This window comes from Daphnia carinata, chromosome 10, assembly GCF_022539665.2.
Source record: "Daphnia carinata strain CSIRO-1 chromosome 10, CSIRO_AGI_Dcar_HiC_V3, whole genome shotgun sequence".
Taxonomy (NCBI): Eukaryota; Metazoa; Arthropoda; class Branchiopoda; order Diplostraca; family Daphniidae; genus Daphnia; species Daphnia carinata.
This window is the reverse complement of record NC_081340.1, coordinates 4,693,678-4,710,256: the sequence shown is the minus strand read 5'-3', so window position 1 is coordinate 4,710,256 and position 16,579 is coordinate 4,693,678. Positions and strand designations below refer to the sequence as shown.

The 16,579-nt window shown below is 40.4% G+C and overlaps 2 protein-coding genes and 4 long non-coding RNA genes across 8 annotated transcripts in view; 2 read left to right on the top strand and 4 right to left on the bottom strand.

Annotated features, from left to right (window-relative positions):
- LOC132088386 (uncharacterized) overlaps nucleotides 1–1,653 on the bottom strand; it is a 12,969-nt gene extending 11,316 nt beyond the window's left edge. The window contains exons 1-2 of the long non-coding RNA XR_009421925.1: nucleotides 1,542–1,653; nucleotides 1,368–1,480 (exon numbers count right to left, since the gene is read on the bottom strand). This is a non-coding gene — a long non-coding RNA (uncharacterized LOC132088386). The remainder of the gene's footprint in view (nucleotides 1–1,367; nucleotides 1,481–1,541) is intronic.
- Nucleotides 1,654–1,760: 107 nt separating this feature from the next.
- LOC130697488 (uncharacterized) lies at nucleotides 1,761–2,520 on the top strand. Its single transcript, XR_009002855.2, has 4 exons — nucleotides 1,761–1,898; nucleotides 1,996–2,069; nucleotides 2,128–2,232; nucleotides 2,337–2,520. It is a non-coding gene; the product is annotated as an uncharacterized LOC130697488 (long non-coding RNA).
- A 1,254-nt stretch (nucleotides 2,521–3,774) lies between these two features.
- On the bottom strand, nucleotides 3,775–4,811 carry LOC130703346 (uncharacterized). The gene is made up of 4 exons (XR_009004644.2): nucleotides 4,603–4,811; nucleotides 4,432–4,505; nucleotides 4,269–4,373; nucleotides 3,775–4,167 (listed from the first exon to the last, which is right to left on the bottom strand). It is a non-coding gene; the product is annotated as an uncharacterized LOC130703346 (long non-coding RNA).
- A 32-nt stretch (nucleotides 4,812–4,843) lies between these two features.
- LOC132088411 (uncharacterized) lies at nucleotides 4,844–5,349 on the top strand. Its single transcript, XR_009421965.1, has 3 exons — nucleotides 4,844–4,958; nucleotides 5,020–5,134; nucleotides 5,214–5,349. It is a non-coding gene; the product is annotated as an uncharacterized LOC132088411 (long non-coding RNA).
- A 962-nt stretch (nucleotides 5,350–6,311) lies between these two features.
- LOC130701658 (probable ATP-dependent RNA helicase vasa-like) lies at nucleotides 6,312–9,176 on the bottom strand. Its single transcript, XM_059497303.1, has 8 exons — nucleotides 9,167–9,176; nucleotides 9,040–9,110; nucleotides 8,684–8,860; nucleotides 8,525–8,623; nucleotides 7,883–8,245; nucleotides 7,541–7,818; nucleotides 7,391–7,486; nucleotides 6,312–7,321 (listed from the first exon to the last, which is right to left on the bottom strand). The coding sequence occupies exons 1-5, from the start codon at nucleotides 9,174–9,176 to the stop codon at nucleotides 7,934–7,936; spliced, it is 669 nt and encodes a 222-aa protein (XP_059353286.1). The 3' UTR covers nucleotides 6,312–7,321; nucleotides 7,391–7,486; nucleotides 7,541–7,818; nucleotides 7,883–7,933.
- A 1,123-nt stretch (nucleotides 9,177–10,299) lies between these two features.
- The window catches only part of LOC130702442 (netrin receptor UNC5C-like), a 56,171-nt gene continuing 49,891 nt past the window's right edge, over nucleotides 10,300–16,579 (bottom strand). For 2 of the 3 annotated variants that reach the window (XM_057524114.2, XM_057524135.2), the window contains exons 8-14: nucleotides 15,072–15,230; nucleotides 13,190–13,377; nucleotides 12,897–13,113; nucleotides 12,526–12,786; nucleotides 12,284–12,450; nucleotides 11,370–12,181; nucleotides 10,300–11,300 (exon numbers count right to left, since the gene is read on the bottom strand). In XM_057524114.2, the coding sequence (XP_057380097.2) occupies nucleotides 11,126–11,300; nucleotides 11,370–12,181; nucleotides 12,284–12,450; nucleotides 12,526–12,786; nucleotides 12,897–13,113; nucleotides 13,190–13,377; nucleotides 15,072–15,230 (1,979 nt within the window). In that variant the 3' untranslated portion in view covers nucleotides 10,300–11,125. The remainder of the gene's footprint in view (nucleotides 11,301–11,369; nucleotides 12,182–12,283; nucleotides 12,451–12,525; nucleotides 12,787–12,896; nucleotides 13,114–13,189; nucleotides 13,378–15,071; nucleotides 15,231–16,579) is intronic. The other variant, XM_057524127.2, reaches the window with a different exon arrangement.

The window sequence follows — 16,579 nt, the reverse complement described above, 5'->3', positions numbered from 1 at the left end:
CACTTGATTATAATTTTTGTTCTTTAAATTTTGTGTCCAATTTTCATTCTGAGCGACGCCCAAATAATTTTGAAGAAATACAGATTTTTAGTACGGTTGGTTAAGTATTTCACAATTGGCACCAGTTTGTGTGTGTGTGTGTTACTAGTGTTGGTGGACCTACTGCGCGAGAGCCGCAACATGGTTATCTTTCCCAGCAATACATAAGTTACTATTGTAAGCCGAAAGACAACCAGCCACCTCCTTGTTTTAATTTGGTTTGCATAGTATCTTCCTGTGCGAGAGAAAGCTAAAAAGTTGTGTCTTAAATTTAATTCGCCGCCCATATTGAAATATGTGGCAACGTTGCTTGAGTTTTGTGAACCGCCACCAGTCGCCATTTGATAGTTCATTGTCGTGTGTGAAACATGTGGTGTGCATCTGACGGGCGAAATACTGGACACATCAGGTAGCAATGGTAAAGTAATACTTGAGTGAATGTTTCGCCAAGAAAACATTGTTAACCAAAGACATTGATTCTAATTCTAACAAAAACATTGTTCCACAAGAAACTTTAATTTGAGAATACCTAATTATATTTGAATCTCCTTTTCAAATTACAAAATGAATGGCACATTATTAAGAAGAAACTAAGAAGTAATTCTTTTCATGCTGAGTCATTGTTTGTTTCTAAATTTTAGGGAATATCACAAGTTGTGAACAAGATGTGTTGCCTTGGCCCTCGTTGTCTCATCTCCATGCCAGATGGCCATTAAGAAGGATCATAAATGTGTGGCAATATCATTCTTCCATATTCCACTATTGTATTATTCTTTGCCATTATTTTCATCTCATACCATCAACGCAAGAAGAATTTATTTGCTTGCTATCATGGATGGTAACTCATGTCCTTAAAAGTAAGCACGACAGGCACATTGAGATAATGGTTATTGCTGCCTTCTTGCTTTTTAAAAAAGGCACATCAAGCCAAACTGCTCAACCATGCAGTTAGGCTTTGTACTTTTTAAAAATTAGAATTAATGAAATAAAACAAAGCTTGTCATTTCAATCATTTCAGGATTGTGGAGACAAACATTGTGGTTCCAAAGGTTTCCTTTGTTAGGCAAGTCGTTTAATAATGCTTGGTGTTACAACTGTTTTAAATTATTTTTAATTAAAATTTTTTCATTCATGACATTTGCAGGTTTTGAGCAGTGAGAAACGATTGTTGCTGATGTAGAGTTTTGTAACAGTGGACCCCACAGTCTATGACAGAAACAAGTAGGACATAAAATTCCATCTTCATCACTAACAAAAGAAAAGGGGAGGTTTGAATTTTAAGGTTAGGTTACAAACAAAACAACAATAAAACCATTTGCTGATACTACCTTTCATACATTGTTATCACAAATAGGAGCAGTACATATTGGCAGCCATGTAGCTTTGTAGTTGCTTTGAAGAATTTCTCTTGTCTGGTGATTGGTTGGTAATGTTGCCCATTCTATTGTTAATTTTTTCTCTAGGTTAATGCTATAAAACATTTATTTTAGGACTTTGAATACCTCCTATCCTTATAGCCATGGAACACTTGACATTGACTCCATTTACACTTGCAGAAACAAAAACGAACATATTTGCAACAAGTATTTTTTGTGACTATGAAACCAAAAATTGTGAATTTTTTTAAGTACCTTTATTTAGAAGACATCTAGCGGAGGGATTGCTTGTTACTGAGTACTCTACTGAACTGTCAATTTGTTCGTTGTCAGTGGGCTATATCGAGTTTGGTTGCCATAATAATGGTTGCCTCGCGAATTGGAAATGCTTTACCGAATCCCAGGATATCGCCAAGTGTGCCATATTGTCATAATCGTTTTCCTCCTTAGGATGGTTACCAATGTGCAGTTGAATTCTAAAAGGTAAAAGCACAAGTTCTTGGTGAAAACTTGTTGTGCAGCATACCACGTCATTAATAGCTTGCTGAAAAGTTCTGATTACTTTCTGCTTTGTTTCCAGGTTTTGTTTGATATGCTATATTTAAAGAACTGATGTTGGCACCAGCTTGATGGGAAAAAGTCATTTCCAATGTGGTAGGAGATTTATCTAGAATTGCATTAACATTCTAATTTAACACGAGAAATTTTCTAGGGCACGGAAACTTGGATTTATTTGGTGATAGTCAGATGATTTTCCTGAAGTTGAAGTTTGAAATAACCTTTCAAAGCCTAAACTCATCTTTGTAGAAAGGGACTTGTAAGTAAACAAGAAGCATTTTCTGCTTTTTTCTAACTATATCTAACATACATAATTTTCTGTTCAATAGTTAATGTTTTTTTTTTTTTTTTTTTTTAATAAAGGTGAGAAGTAACGCTGGCTCTGTAATTGTTCTTGGTTTGGGGCAAGACGTTGAATAAATTGTGATGATTGGATGGACAACATGGAATTCCTACACTTCATTCATATTCCCCAAACGGTATTTAAAATTCAAAAATTGAAGTGCATATCTGGGCTCCCTTCCTTTCCGTAGCCCCGTTTCCCCTTGACTCGTAATAAGCCCGTAGGGGGTCATGCCCCTACTGTACGGTATATTTAAAAATAACATATACCGAGGTTTGGAGGGCTCTGGCCGGAAAGGGGATGTGGGGGTCCGCTTAGTCCGATGATGTGTTCACGGAGGGCGAGGTGGCAACCCACAAATCCGAACTAAAGGTTAATCGCTCCAGTAAAAATGTTCCATATCTTCGGCTCTTCTTCCGGCTTCTCTTAGCCAATCACCGGGTAATCTCCCCGGTGGGTCAACAAGGCAGTGTCTCCCCCTGCCTGGGTTGACGGCAACTTTTGAAAGGGCTATTGTGCCTTTTTAAAGTTGCAAAAATAATTGTAGTGTGCAGAGAATTGTCAATAAATTTTTTTTTATAAAATTTTTTTGTAAAATTTGTTTCTTTCATTGCCTGTGTTCGCTGTTTTCACACATTATATTCATCAACTTTTTTTTTATTTATTATTATTATTTTTCTTTAACTTTATTTTTTATTTCTCAATTCACCTTTATTCATCGTCACATTTCTCACATTTATTCTGCGTCAGTTATATACATCTACTGAGGTTTGAACCCAAGGTAACATGTATCGCAGCTAAAGGCTCTACCACAGAGCTATGGACATTATGATAACTGTAGAAAGATAAACATATAGTTGTGCAAGACTGCACAAACAGCCTAGACGACAACATAGTATATGTGATAATCCAAAAAGTTAGATATATCTCGTGGCTCAATGTTAGAGCATCGGCGTTGCACGCTGAATGTCTGGGGATCGGTTCCCATACGAGTAAAATAAAAGACAAAATTACTTCAGAAAATATCCAGGCAATACGCCTTGTGACTTGAATCTAAATTGAAAAATTCAAAGAATGTAATAAATATTAATTGAATACTTACAGATAAACCATAAACCAATGGAAACGATGTATACCATCAAATGTGGCAAAAACAATAAAGGTGAATTGAGAAATAAAAAATAAAGTTAAAGAAAAATAATAATAATAAATAAAAAAAAAGTTGATGAATATAATGTGTGAAAACAGCGAACACAGGCAATGAAAGAAACAAATTTTACAAAAAAATTTTATAAAAAAATTTTTATTGACAATTCTCTGCACACTAGAATTATTTTTGCAACTTTAAAAAGGCACAATAGCCCTTTCAAAAGTTGCCGTCAACCCAGGCAGGGGGAGACACTGCCTTGTTGACCCACCGGGGAGATTACCCGGTGATTAGCTAAGAGAAGCCGGAAGAAGAGCCGAAGATATGGAACATTTTTACTGGAGCGATTAACCTTTAGTTCGGATTTGTGGGTTGCCACCTCGCCCTCCGTGAACACATCATCGGACTAAGCGGACCCCCACGTCCCCTTTCCGGCCAGAGCCCTCCAAACCTCGGTATATGTTATTTTTAAATATACCGTACAGTAGGGGCATGACCCCCTACGGGCTTATTACGAGTCAAGGGGAAACGGGGCTACGGAAAGGAAGGGAGCCCAGATATGCACTTCAATTTTTGAATTTTAAATACCGTTTGGGGAATATGAATGAAGTGTAGGAATTCCATCTTGTCCATCCAATCATCACAATTTATTCAACGTCTTGCCCCAAACCAAGAACAATTACAGAGCCAGCGTTACTTCTCACCTTTATTAAAAAAAAACAAAAAAAACATTAACTATTGAACAGAAAATTATGTATGTTAGATATAGTTAGAAAAAAGCAGAAAATGTTTCTTGTTTACTTACAAGTCCCTTTCTACAAAGATGAGTTTAGGCTTTGAAAGGTTATTTCAAACTTCAACTTCAGGAAAATCATCTGACTATCACCAAATAAATCCAAGTTTCCGTGCCCTAGAAAATTTCTCGTGTTAAATTAGAATGTTAATGCAATTCTAGATAAATCTCCTACCACATTGGAAATGACTTTTTCCCATCAAGCTGGTGCCAACATCAGTTCTTTAAATATAGCATATCAAACAAAACCTGGAAACAAAGCAGAAAGTAACCAGAACTTTTCAGCAAGCTATTAATGGCGTGGTATGCTGCACAACAAGTTTTCACCAAGAACTTGTGCTTTTACCTTTTAGAATTCAACTGCACATTGGTAACCATCCTAAGGAGGAAAACGATTATGACAATATGGCACACTTGGCGATATCCTGGGATTCGGTAAAGCATTTCCAATTCGCGAGGCAACCATTATTATGGCAACCAAACTCGATATAGCCCCCTGACAACGAACAAATTGACAGTTCAGTAGAGTACTCAGTAACAAGCAATCCCTCCGCTAGATGTCTTCTAAATAAAGGTACTTAAAAAATTCACAATTTTTGGTTTCATAGTCACAAAAAATACTTGTTGCAAATATGTTCGTTTTTGTTTCTGCAAGTGTAAATGGAGTCAATGTCAAGTGTTCCATGGCTATAAGGATAGGAGGTATTCAAAGTCCTAAAATAAATGTTTTATAGCATTAACCTAGAGAAAAAATTAACAATAGAATGGGCAACATTACCAACCAATCACCAGACAAGGAAAAAAATTCTTGAAGCAACTACAAAGCTACATGGCTGCCAATATGTACTGCTCCTATTTGTGATAACAATGTATGAAAGGTAGTATCAGCAAATGGTTTTATTGTTGTTTTGTTTGTAACCTAACCTTAAAATTCAAACCTCCTTTTTCTTTTGTTAGTGATGAAGATGGAATTTTCTGTCCTACTTGTTTCTGTCATAGACTGTGGGGTCCACCGTTACAAAACTCTACATCAGCAACAATCGTTTCTCACTGCTCAAAACCTGCAAATGTCATGAATGAAAAAATTTTAATTAAAAATAATTTAAAACAGTTGTAACACCAAGCATTATTAAACGACTTGCCTAACAAAGGAAACCTTTGGAACCACAATGTTTGTCTCCACAATCCTGAAATGATTGAAATGACAAGCTTTGTTTTATTTCATTAATTCTAATTTTTAAAAAAGTACAAAGCCTAACTGCATGGTTGAGCAGTTTGGCTTGATGCCTTTTTTAAAAAGCAAGAAGGCAGCAATAACCATTATCTCAATGTGCCTGTCGTGCTTACTTTTAAGGACATGAGTTACCATCCATGATAGCAAGCAAATAAATTCTTCTTGCGTTGATGGTATGAGATGAAAATAATGGCAAAGAATAATACAATAGTGGAATATGGAAGAATGATATTGCCACACATTTATGATCCTTCTTAATGGCCATCTGGCATGGAGATGAGACAACGAGGGCCAAGGCACCACGTCTTGTTCACAACTTGTGATATTCCCTAAAATTTAGAAACAAACAATGACTCAGCATGAAAAGAATTACTTCTTAGTTTCTTCTTAATAATGTGCCATTCATTTTGTAATTTGAAAAGGAGTTTCAAATATAATTAGGTATTCTCAAATTAAAGTTTCTTGTGGAACAATGTTTTTGTTAGAATTAGAATCAATGTCTTTGGTTAACAATGTTTTCTTGGCGAAACATTCACTCAAGTATTACTTTACCATTGCTACCTGATGTGTCCAGTATTTCGCCCGTCAGATGCACACCACATGTTTCACACACGACAATGAACTATCAAATGGCGACTGGTGGCGGTTCACAAAACTCAAGCAACGTTGCCACATATTTCAATATGGGCGGCGAATTAAATTTAAGACACAACTTTTTAGCTTTCTCTCGCACAGGAAGATACTATGCAAAAACCAAATTAAAACAAGGAGGTGGCTGGTTGTCTTTCGGGTTTACAATGGTAACTTATGTATTGCTGGGAAAGATAAATTCATGTTGCGGCTCTCGCGCAGTAGGTCCACCAACATCAGTAACACACACACACACAAATCCGTGCCAATTGTGAAATACTTAACCAACCGTACCAAAATCTGTATTTCTTCAAAATTATTTGGGCGTCGCTCAGAATGAAAATTGGACACAAAATTTAAAGAACAAAAAATTATAATCAAGTGAGCCTCAACGCATGGATAGGAACACGTAATGAGGTCAACTTGGGGAAAGAGGTACAGAAGTGAACCCAAAAGCAGAATAGAATCCGATATGTGAACAAATTATTCAATGGGTAAAAAATTATGGGTAAAACAAAAGAAAAACAAAATAGGTAATTCATTGATGGGTCTTGCTGTTAGATGTTTCTTACGTCGAGTACGTCGAGGTGGTGGCGATGAGGTATCCTCCTTAACAAGCTCAGGTTCGCTAGTTGTTTTCTTGCCATCACGTGTCCGTTTCGTGGCCGGCACGGCCGGAGGTTCATCCGCCATTGTTGCGGCAGATACTGCCGGGCCCTTCTTTTGTCGTGAACGTTTGGCGGCCGGTGCTTTCTCTTCCTCTTCTTTGGCTGTAGCGGCCAAAATCTCAATGTCGGGGTCGCGTTCCAGCTGGAGAGAGAGTTTCTTCTCGGCCGGTGAAGCCGTCGTCCGCGCCGAACTGGTGGATCTGACTGGCGAATGCGCCGTTTCGGCCACGTCAAAATGAACTTTGAGTGCGCCCTTTGCGCGAGTAGATCGTCCACTTTTGACGGATGTGACTGGCGATCCATTGTTCGCCTCCGGTTCATCTGGCATGTGATTGGCGTGGATGTCGGCAGCGTGTCCTTTGCCTTCGTCTAACATTTCTACATCATCCAATCCAGCAACGTATTTATTGGCTTTCGTTTCACCACGACGCCTTTTGCCTTCCGGCGCTTCCTTCTCCGGAACGGAGACACGTTTGACAGCACCTCGACGTGTTGTTTTCTTCGTCACCTCGACATCGGCTTTTATTGTTCATCTATAATAAGACAGTAAAACACCATTAGGCATAAAAACTCTTAATTCATATATATATTTCATACCTTACATGATTCGTGAGTTGATTGCTAGTATATTTTTCTGACAGACGCTTCGGAAGAGACATTTACGATTTTCGTTGACGCTCACCATGGATGCTGGTAGACTAGACATTTAAAGTTAAGACACTTTGCCCAATTCCAACAGTTTTGATTCTTACTTGTAAGTTGTCATTGCACGAGAATGCAGCGACGAAATCCGCCGTCTTTTTGCTGTCGACAAAAACGATAGTCTTGGCATCACCGAGATCTTGTAAAACTTCGATCAGTTTAGCTCTCTTATCTCTTTTCGAGCACTGAAAAAACCACTGTTCAACATCCGGATTGGTGCCATCGACAATGCCTGTTGTGACGAAGATGTAGTCTTCCATGTACGTCGCAGCCAGCGCTTCTACTTCATCTGGGAATGTAGCCGAAAATATACAACACGACGGATTCCCTACAGAGAAACAAATAGTATTACATCAGTCGAATCTCATACTCAAAAGCAATCGAGAACATACTTTCGGATTCACCGTTGGATGGTTGACAATTCGATCAGCTTCGTCCAAAATTTAAAACCTGACCCCTGAGAAGTCAAATACTCCACCGTCGAGAAAATCCTTGAATCGCCCCGCGGTCGCGACAAGAATATTGCACCCAGCTTGAAGATTTGACCGTTGATGGCTCGTGACAGTTCCTCCATATATAATCACAAACTTTAAAACTGAACTGCAGGAGAATTTACACGCTTCGCGGTGAATTTGAATGGCCAATTCACGAGTGGGTGCGACAATTACAACTTCTGGCTTTTGCCCCATGGCATGAGACGCACCAGCAACACCTTGTTCTAACAATATGTTCAAAACCGGTACCAAGTACGACGCCTGCATGAAAAAATGTAAAATTTTAGATGACTTAATCAACGAATATCACGAAGGGTTTGTTGAGTAGTGATGCAATTGGACCTTTTGGTAGTCGCAATTACTGGCGTGCCCACTCAAAATTACTTTTACTTCAATTTACCCAGTTCATACCGACCCATTTGAATCAAGTCAGTACGAGGGCATCAAGGTTTAAAAATTACACAGCGTTAATTAATTGGATTACCGTTTTGCCGGAGCCCGTGACAGCACAAGCAATTAAATCTCTTTTGGCAAGAATACCTGCAACTGAAGCTTTCTGAACAGGTGTTGGTTTAGTAGTTGACACAGGCCGGCTTCTTCGAATGGTGTTAAGTATTGAGGTACATCTTTTCCTGTAATCTAAAGCAAACCCAATAGATATTTTTAAATCATAAAATACAGTTTCGAGAAATGGCTTACCTGAAGGACAACTTTAACAAAATTGTTAAAGCGTTCCCCACAGATGATGCCCTTATTCAGTTCCTTTTCATCGTATATCACAGCTTCCAGAATGTATTGCTCACGCGGCTTTCCATCTTCCGTCAATTCACTGAATAGATTAGGGCAGCCTTTCGAGGTGTGGCCAGCTTCATGACACTGGGGTAAAACAATGAACACTGTAACATAATATATTTTTGTGAAGAGACAACTGATGTTTGCACTGTAACACTTGCTGCCACCAATGCCTCCTCCTTGTGGAAAATCCCTTGCTACATGGCCCTCTTCTTCGTTAAAAATGAACACTAAAAATGCTTTTTGTTGTTTTTTTTTTTTACCTCATGGCAGGCACGACTTCCACCACCGCCCCCTTGTAGACAATCCTTCGAGAGATGTCCCCTTCCCCATACTATAAAAACACCAAGAAGTTAACTTCGCACATCTTTTTCGATATTTTCATCTTACTTTGTGACATCAACGGACCACTGCCACCGCCTCCACCAGCTTGTGGACACTCTCTGGCAAAATGTCCTTCTCGGAACTGTTAAACAAAACCATATTAAAGTAATCTCACTAGGAATACAAGAAAACACTTACCTTGTGACCCTGGACAGAAAAAAAGTAGATCAAAACGAAACAAATGTTTGCGCGTGCAGACAGCGTACTGCACGCGTTAAGCCAATCTAGAAATATGCCTGAAAAAGACCCGATGAGTCACGGTTTAAGGCGCCTCTTGTGGACGCAAAGGTCATTACGAGAAACTTTATCCGTCACAAATAAAATGTTTTTAAACAATTTTAAAGTAAAAAAAAAAGGCCAAGATTTTTCTTTTTATTTTGGATAAAACGGATTGCCATACATCCATTTTACCTAAAATAAAAATAAAAAATATTGGCCTTTTTTTCTGTTTTACTCCTATCGCCATCTACCGGTCACATTTATAGTTAACTCTCTACATACACTGACCGAAAAAATTTTTAAGTCCGACTAAATAAGCCCGACTAAATAAGCCCAACTTTTCTCGGTCGGGCTTAAAAAAATTTTCTGAAAAAACTGAAACTCATCGGAATTGGTTGAATATCACACGATATACTCAAAATTGAATGGTGATTCCGGGAAAATTGCTATTTTCTTTTATTAAGTTAATCGTTTTTGAAACAAACCGAATATTTAACGCAATGCTGGCGCGCCAGTACGGTACAGCGCTAGCGTGATGCAGTAGAAATATTCGGTGAGTGTATGTAGAGAACTAACTAGGAATCAATTGTGTATTTCAAAAACGATTAATCCTGTGATATTCAACCAATTCCGATGAGTGTCAGTTTTTGCGGAAAAAATTTTAAGCCCGACTAAAATAATAAGCCCGACTTCCAGACCCGACCCTCCAGCTGAGGGTAGGACCTTGGAGGGTTCTCCAAACGTCCGCTACGAACGCCACGGGTAAGGTAGCCCATATCCATTCAAAAATCCAGATGTGCATTAAGCAAAGGTTTCCCATTTTGCACTGCATTGAGGAGTCTTGAATTTACATCATTTAGCTCTTTAAGTTATGCAATACCCTCTTGCAAAATTTTCGTCAGAAAAGTGTAATGCACCGACAGTTTTAAACTGTTTGGCTGTGTATCCAAACATTCTGTATTCTTCCTTACGGTGACAAATACTTGCAATAATTTTAACTGAACAACTGTAGACAAAATGGGTTTACATGTTTCAATATCTTTTTTTGGTAATAGACATTTCTGTACAATTAGCACACATGGCAGCACAACAAAACAATGTTAATAATTAGAAATTGTCGCTTATTTGATTACTCAAGAGTAAGGTAATGTTTGCATATTTTTGTTATGAGTGCAGCTCCTTATGTACAAGAACAGCCAATCGAAATCCGACGAAAGCTTATAAAAGGTCAAGCTAAATAGAACTAAGAAATGATTTCCCTTGACATGACAAGTGAAAGTGAAACATATAATGTACAATGTTATAACCTGCTTATGTAAATTGGAACACTTCGCCGTTGTTCCATGCGTTTGCCGCTTCTGTCTAGGAAATTGCGTACCCTTTTCTTTACAGGTACGGTTTGCCAGTGAACCGTAGACAAAAGAAATTTGTTATTTTGGCTAAGCTCCTTCTGCAGCTTTAAGAGTTTTGGGGAGACGATGAGGCACTATTCCACCAGGGCAGTTCAAATTAAGACTTGGAAAAGTAAGAAATAGTCTTTGCCAGTCGCGAGATCACTTCTATGTCGAAATTGTGAAAGTTGTGAAAAAGATATACGGCTGCTGGGGTTCAAAAGTTCTAGGTATCAGGACTGAGGGGGTGAAGTTTCTCGAAAGAAATATGCGGGTTAAGGCCGAAAATTCTGCATATCACAAGCGCGCCAGATCGCCGATTCCAATGACACTGCGTGGTTGAATTATTTTCTTTCTACATCCAGGGTCCTCCGGCGGAACGTTCCAGCACGGTGGCGGCATCTTGGCGTCCCATGACTCGCAGAATGTTGAGCAGATCCGTAACGGCGCTCGATTCGCGATGGCGGGCCTCCCACAGATCGAGAATATGCTCTGTCGGGCTAGTCTTGGTGGCAAAATAGTTGATGTACCTGTTGATCAGATGGAACGTACCAATCTTTAGAAATGCCACCTCAGCTCGGCGGTGTAACACAAATTACCTGTCAACACTCAATCGCTGTGCCAGTAATCGCCAATCGTTACATCGCGCATTCGGTGGATCAAGGAGTTGGCAAAGTTGGCGTCGAACGGATGGTTGGAGGCGGAAGACGGGCGCTTTGGGATCCAACGTTGTGAGGTGGCTGGCTGCTGAAGACGATGCAGCACTGCCATTACTACTGACAGTCAGGGAGCGCAAGGCTCGTGGTAGTCCGGGACTGGACGGCACTTTACCGACGCACATTTTCAAATCGGCAAGGGCGATGCGAATTGACTGACGATGAGGAGATCCTGGCTGGTGTGCAGCTATCCGACAGCTCAGACTATTGACCTGGCGGTTGTCCCGTTCCAATGTGAAAGCGCAATGAAGATCGAACCTTCGGCCACTCCACACTTGTGAGAATGGAACTTCCTGGTGAATTTCACGTTGCACCAGTCTCCACCCGGTGCTCAGTTCATCTAGGCCAAGGCAGAGGGGAAATCCACCGTCCTGAAAGTAGAAGGACTTTGCTTTGTCCACCAGCCGGCCCCCCATTCGTCGTTCCAGCGAAATAACCGCATCTAGAGCGGCGATCGTATCGTCCAGCACGTAGCATCGAAGACCGTACTCAAGTGAGTGTTGGTTGGCAGCAAGAGGAGAGAAAACTGCTAAGCGTAGGGTCTTTGTGGCTGGATTATTTCCGCCACTAGGACAAGCAGATTCTCCAACTAAAGCGTAATGGCCCAGCTGGTCCACAGCAAGATGGCATTGATGTGCATCCACTTGACTAAACACTGGAGTGTTTATTGTTTCCTCGCCAAGCGTCACAAGTTTCTGTGTAATCCAACAAGTTTCAGTTTAGGTTTTGGAATGCTCCGCTAAATAAACCAATCCAACAAATACAATACTAGTGCCACTAGGTGGACGGCTTCTTACCTGCCAGTTCGGTGGATCTTCAGGGGCAGAGTCACTGAAAAAGACGGACAAACTCCATTGGCCCTGTTTCAAAGCAGCACAATGCTGAAAACTCAAGATTGCTGGTTTTTTGAAAACCACATCAGAAGGTCCGCACAGCATAATGGGACTCAGTAACGTTTGGCATTCTGTGAATGAGCAAAACATAAACATTAACAATGAGTGACGATGTTTTAGAAAAGAAAATGCAAATGACTTTCTACCTGAGATTTCTGGACGATAGCGATCCTCACGAAGAATAGCCAGATAATGCTCCTGCACTTGGCCGTTCTTAAGCGCTCCTTCAGGGATCATCAAAGCTACTCCAGCGTCAGGTAAAACTAGTCGAGAACCGGCAGAAGTCACAGTAGCCATAGTGACGCATCCGACTTCATTAGCAGGTAGTATCGTGCTACTGCCGGGTAATGGTCGAATAGACGAAGGCGATGGAAGCGTGTCGACATCATAAGCAGAACCTGAAGTTGCTAAACGAAACCAATGAAAAAGGGGGAAAAAAAATAAATAAATAAAACATTTAGTTAACTAAAGAAAAACAAAGCAGAATAAAAATACGAGAAATTCAAATGAATTTTACATGATGACGACAGGGTAGAGCTGAGACTTTGTTCCGAATCCGAATGTGGCGTCTTTTCCACGCTAGTATTGTTGCTTGAGGGCCGTGGACTACTGGCCAGGGACATCAAGCTTATGGGCGGTTCGCCATCGGGCGTTGACATCAAGTTTAATCCGGAAGGAAATGGAGGCGGCGATGGGCTCACCAAGTGCGGAACGTCGTAATGATGTTCGCTTATCTAGGGAAAACGAATCAAATCGATGTTATAGATCTGCAGAATTGCCAATTCGCAACTAACAAACTCAAATACTTACGGGAGTTAAAGCTCCGCTTTTGCTGGCAGAACCACAGCCGGAAGTTGTTGGTTCAGAATATGTATACTCGCAATACGCTGGAGCTGGGGGACTTTGGTTGACCCCACCCATTCCTGCGTTCTGGGTTAAATCCGGTTGGATACCGAGGCATTTCTTTTCTTGATCCGTGTAATAGCCTGTAGCGTATTCTGTGCGGAATAAGAAACATTTTAAAACCCATCATTCTAAAAAGATAGTCGAAAACCAAATGAATGAAATCACGCAAAAGTGCTGTTTAGCTCGATTTACTTACGCTTACCCACATCGCTTGGGACAAAACGCAAATGAATTATAAGAAAAGAAGAACCTTGTTATCGATGTTTTTTCTTCCTCCCCTCTTGCAAAGTGTGTTTGCTTAAGTCTCGCAGTTGGTGAAAGACGGCGGGAGGGAAAAGATAACGCTAGTCAAAACGGAGAGGGCGGGGGACGACAACGACGACGAAAAGAGGACGTGGAAGAAAACAAACGCCGACAGAAAGAAAAAAAAAAGAATAAGAGCGCCCCTTTTTCTTGGTATTTTACAACAGTATGCGCGTGTCTGATGGCCAGACTCAAGTTTCCGGTTTCGAACGTTTCCTAAATCTTTTCCCTCCTCCTTCCCATTCGCCATGTCCGTTATTTTCCCCAGTGGTAAAGCCAATCGAATACGAAGACACAAATCAGACTGTGCGACAACACGTGAAAAATAAAACTAAGACAGGTGGGCGACCCCTTGAACGTAAAACAAACAACGAATGCATTGAGAACGAGTTGTTTGGACAAATGGAAAAAAGAAAAATAGAAAATAAAACGAAAACTGAATGGAAACAAGACGACCATCGTCATCACAAAATAAATGACGGAAAGGTTGAAGAGTTTGGACAAATAAAAAATAGTTGTTCACAACGTGCGGCCTTAGTGTTTGCTACGTGCATACACGTTAACCAGTTGATTTGCCTTTTTTTTCTTCCTTCTCCCTTTCCTCCACCCTTGTCTAACCATTTCTCTTCCAGCATCCACTTGATAAACACGAAACGAAAAGAATAAATAAATATTAACATCTATACATATGGACCGCAGTGGTGTGGCAGTGATTTATGCTCCGAATTTCGTTTTCCTGACCATTGCCCTCTGGAACTTTACTAGGTGGAACAGAAAAAGGCTAAAACAACCATTCCGTTTCCCGTTCTACAACGGAAAACGAGGGATTTTTTTTTCAGAGGACTTTGGTATTTTTTTTTTTTTTCTGTTAGTTTTTTTTATTATTCATCGTTTTTGTATGTGAGTTAAGGCTGAATGGAAGTCCGAGGGTGAATTGGACTTCTTCATATGTTTTCCTTTAGACGAACTATTGAACGGAAGCCAACAATTCGTTTAGATTGAAAGGACAGGCTGATAAAGCTTATGCACTCTACGGTGCATTTTCCGAATGAGAATCAAAGATGACGAGGAGGGGAAGTCTGTTGAATAAACACAGACTGCGACAAACAGAAAGAACATCCTACGGCATAAGTCACCAAAGTCTCGGGGAAGTCGACGCGCCACTCCGTTTGTTTATCTGTTGGTTTAGTCAAGTGAAGGGTCGTCGCCCACTTCTCTTTCTTCTTGTGGGAAAGGCTACTTTTGGCTTTGACCAACAGCCGTATCCACCTGTCCCCTCTGTTTGTTTCCCTACTCGTCATTCAAGTGTGTTCAGTACAATTACGGTCCATTTCCGGGATATCGACAGGATGACTGCCTACATCGCTAGATGGCAGTATACGACAGGTAAAATGAAACGCAGTAAAAAGCCAGCCATCCATCAAGTCCATTTGATAAATGCGTCTGTCAGTTAAATACGGTAATTAGCGAACTGCGTTTTTACCTGCCGTTCCGACGGGGAACATGGGCGAATGTCCACCGTGCTTCCGGCGCAAAATCCGCAGCATAATGATACCGACAACAGCGAAGATGATGATGATAGCTACAGCCACTGATAATCCGATGTAGAGGGCAACATCTGTATCCAACGCAGCTTTCGTCGCTATAAATGAGAAACAGCAAAAGAGAAATGGCTGTTATTATCAAGAAATTCAACAATTAGAGCATGGTTATATGAATCGTAAAAATTCCTTTTGCAATGCGCTAGGATTTACGAGAAGCGGGTACATTGCGAATCAAAGGACAGTCGATTGAAAACCCACAAAATGAATTGGATCTACTTTCGATGCATCACTAATGATCTACTGAGGCTGTACGACAGTCACTAAGTATAGCCATCCTAGTGGTTAGTAGTTCTTTTCGTCAGATCCATCCGATAACAAGAACGAAAGGTGATGAAAAACTGAGGTCAGTTGGGCTATTCGGATCGGCTTTGATTATAAGACCCATGCCACATCAGGTGATACGTTGCAAGGTGATATAAAATGCCCCATCCAAATTCATAAGCTACGCTAGAGAACAATTACTCGTTTGTGTGCCTCATCTAATTAATTGAACATCGAACATTTTCATATTGCCCTAGATGTAGATGACAACATGCAGCACACAAAGATGCTTCATCGTCTACTAAATACAGTTGGCGTATATTTATAAACTCTCTACGCAAGATCCCCCCCCCCCACAAAAATTCGAAATTCCGTCTAAAAAGTTTAAGAGGAATTTTTTTTTCTTCGTCCTGCTGTCGAGTTCAAAAGCCGAAAATATTTCCTTTTCTTGATGGATGAGCCAAACGTTTTCAAGTTATAACTCTCGGTTTCCTACTGAACTGATGTTTCCTCTTGATCAGCTCCACTGAGAAGCAACGCAACGATACCCTTTTTTTTTTTTTTTCGTTTCTTTCCCATTTCGCTCTGGTCGTACCCAAAACACAGATCCTCCTCGTTTCTCCATGCTCCTCCGAGGCTCTTATTTCGTCCCTTTTGCTCGATGCTCACGTCCAGATCGTCTCCTTGAGTCTAACTTAATTGTGATGGATGGGTTGGAGAAGGGGAGAAAATAGTGGAAAACGAGAAAAATCTGGACGGACTTGGCATCTTCTTCTTGCCACTCGCCTCCCGTCTCTGGAGAGTCTAATGATAACACGCTGATTAACTCTTTCCTTCTTGAGAGAGAGTAAGTAGAATGAAAAATGAAACAAGCAAACCCCTCAGAAAAGCTACAGAAAAAATATAAAATAAAAATCTGTGAAAAATTAAGCAGCTGGTACCCCCCTTCTCTAAAGCAGCCCCCCCCCCGCAACAACTTTTGAATTAGAACCCCTTACGCCAACAAGTTAAATTTTCATTAGCGATGGCGAGTATCAGTGCCACTTCAACAACAAGATAAATAATGAAGGAAAATGGCATTATCGCTCATAGATGAGAAAAACGACACCGTGGAGCGTACGAAAAC

Coding starts and splice junctions, on each gene's coding strand:
- LOC130701658 (XM_059497303.1), bottom strand. Junction 8,861..9,039: donor GAAGTCGTGCCTGCCATGAG/GTAAAAAAAAAA, acceptor GTTTTACCCCAG/TGTCATGAAGCTGGCCACAC. Junction 8,624..8,683: donor TTGTTAAAGTTGTCCTTCAG/GTAAGCCATTTC, acceptor GGTTTGCTTTAG/ATTACAGGAAAAGATGTACC.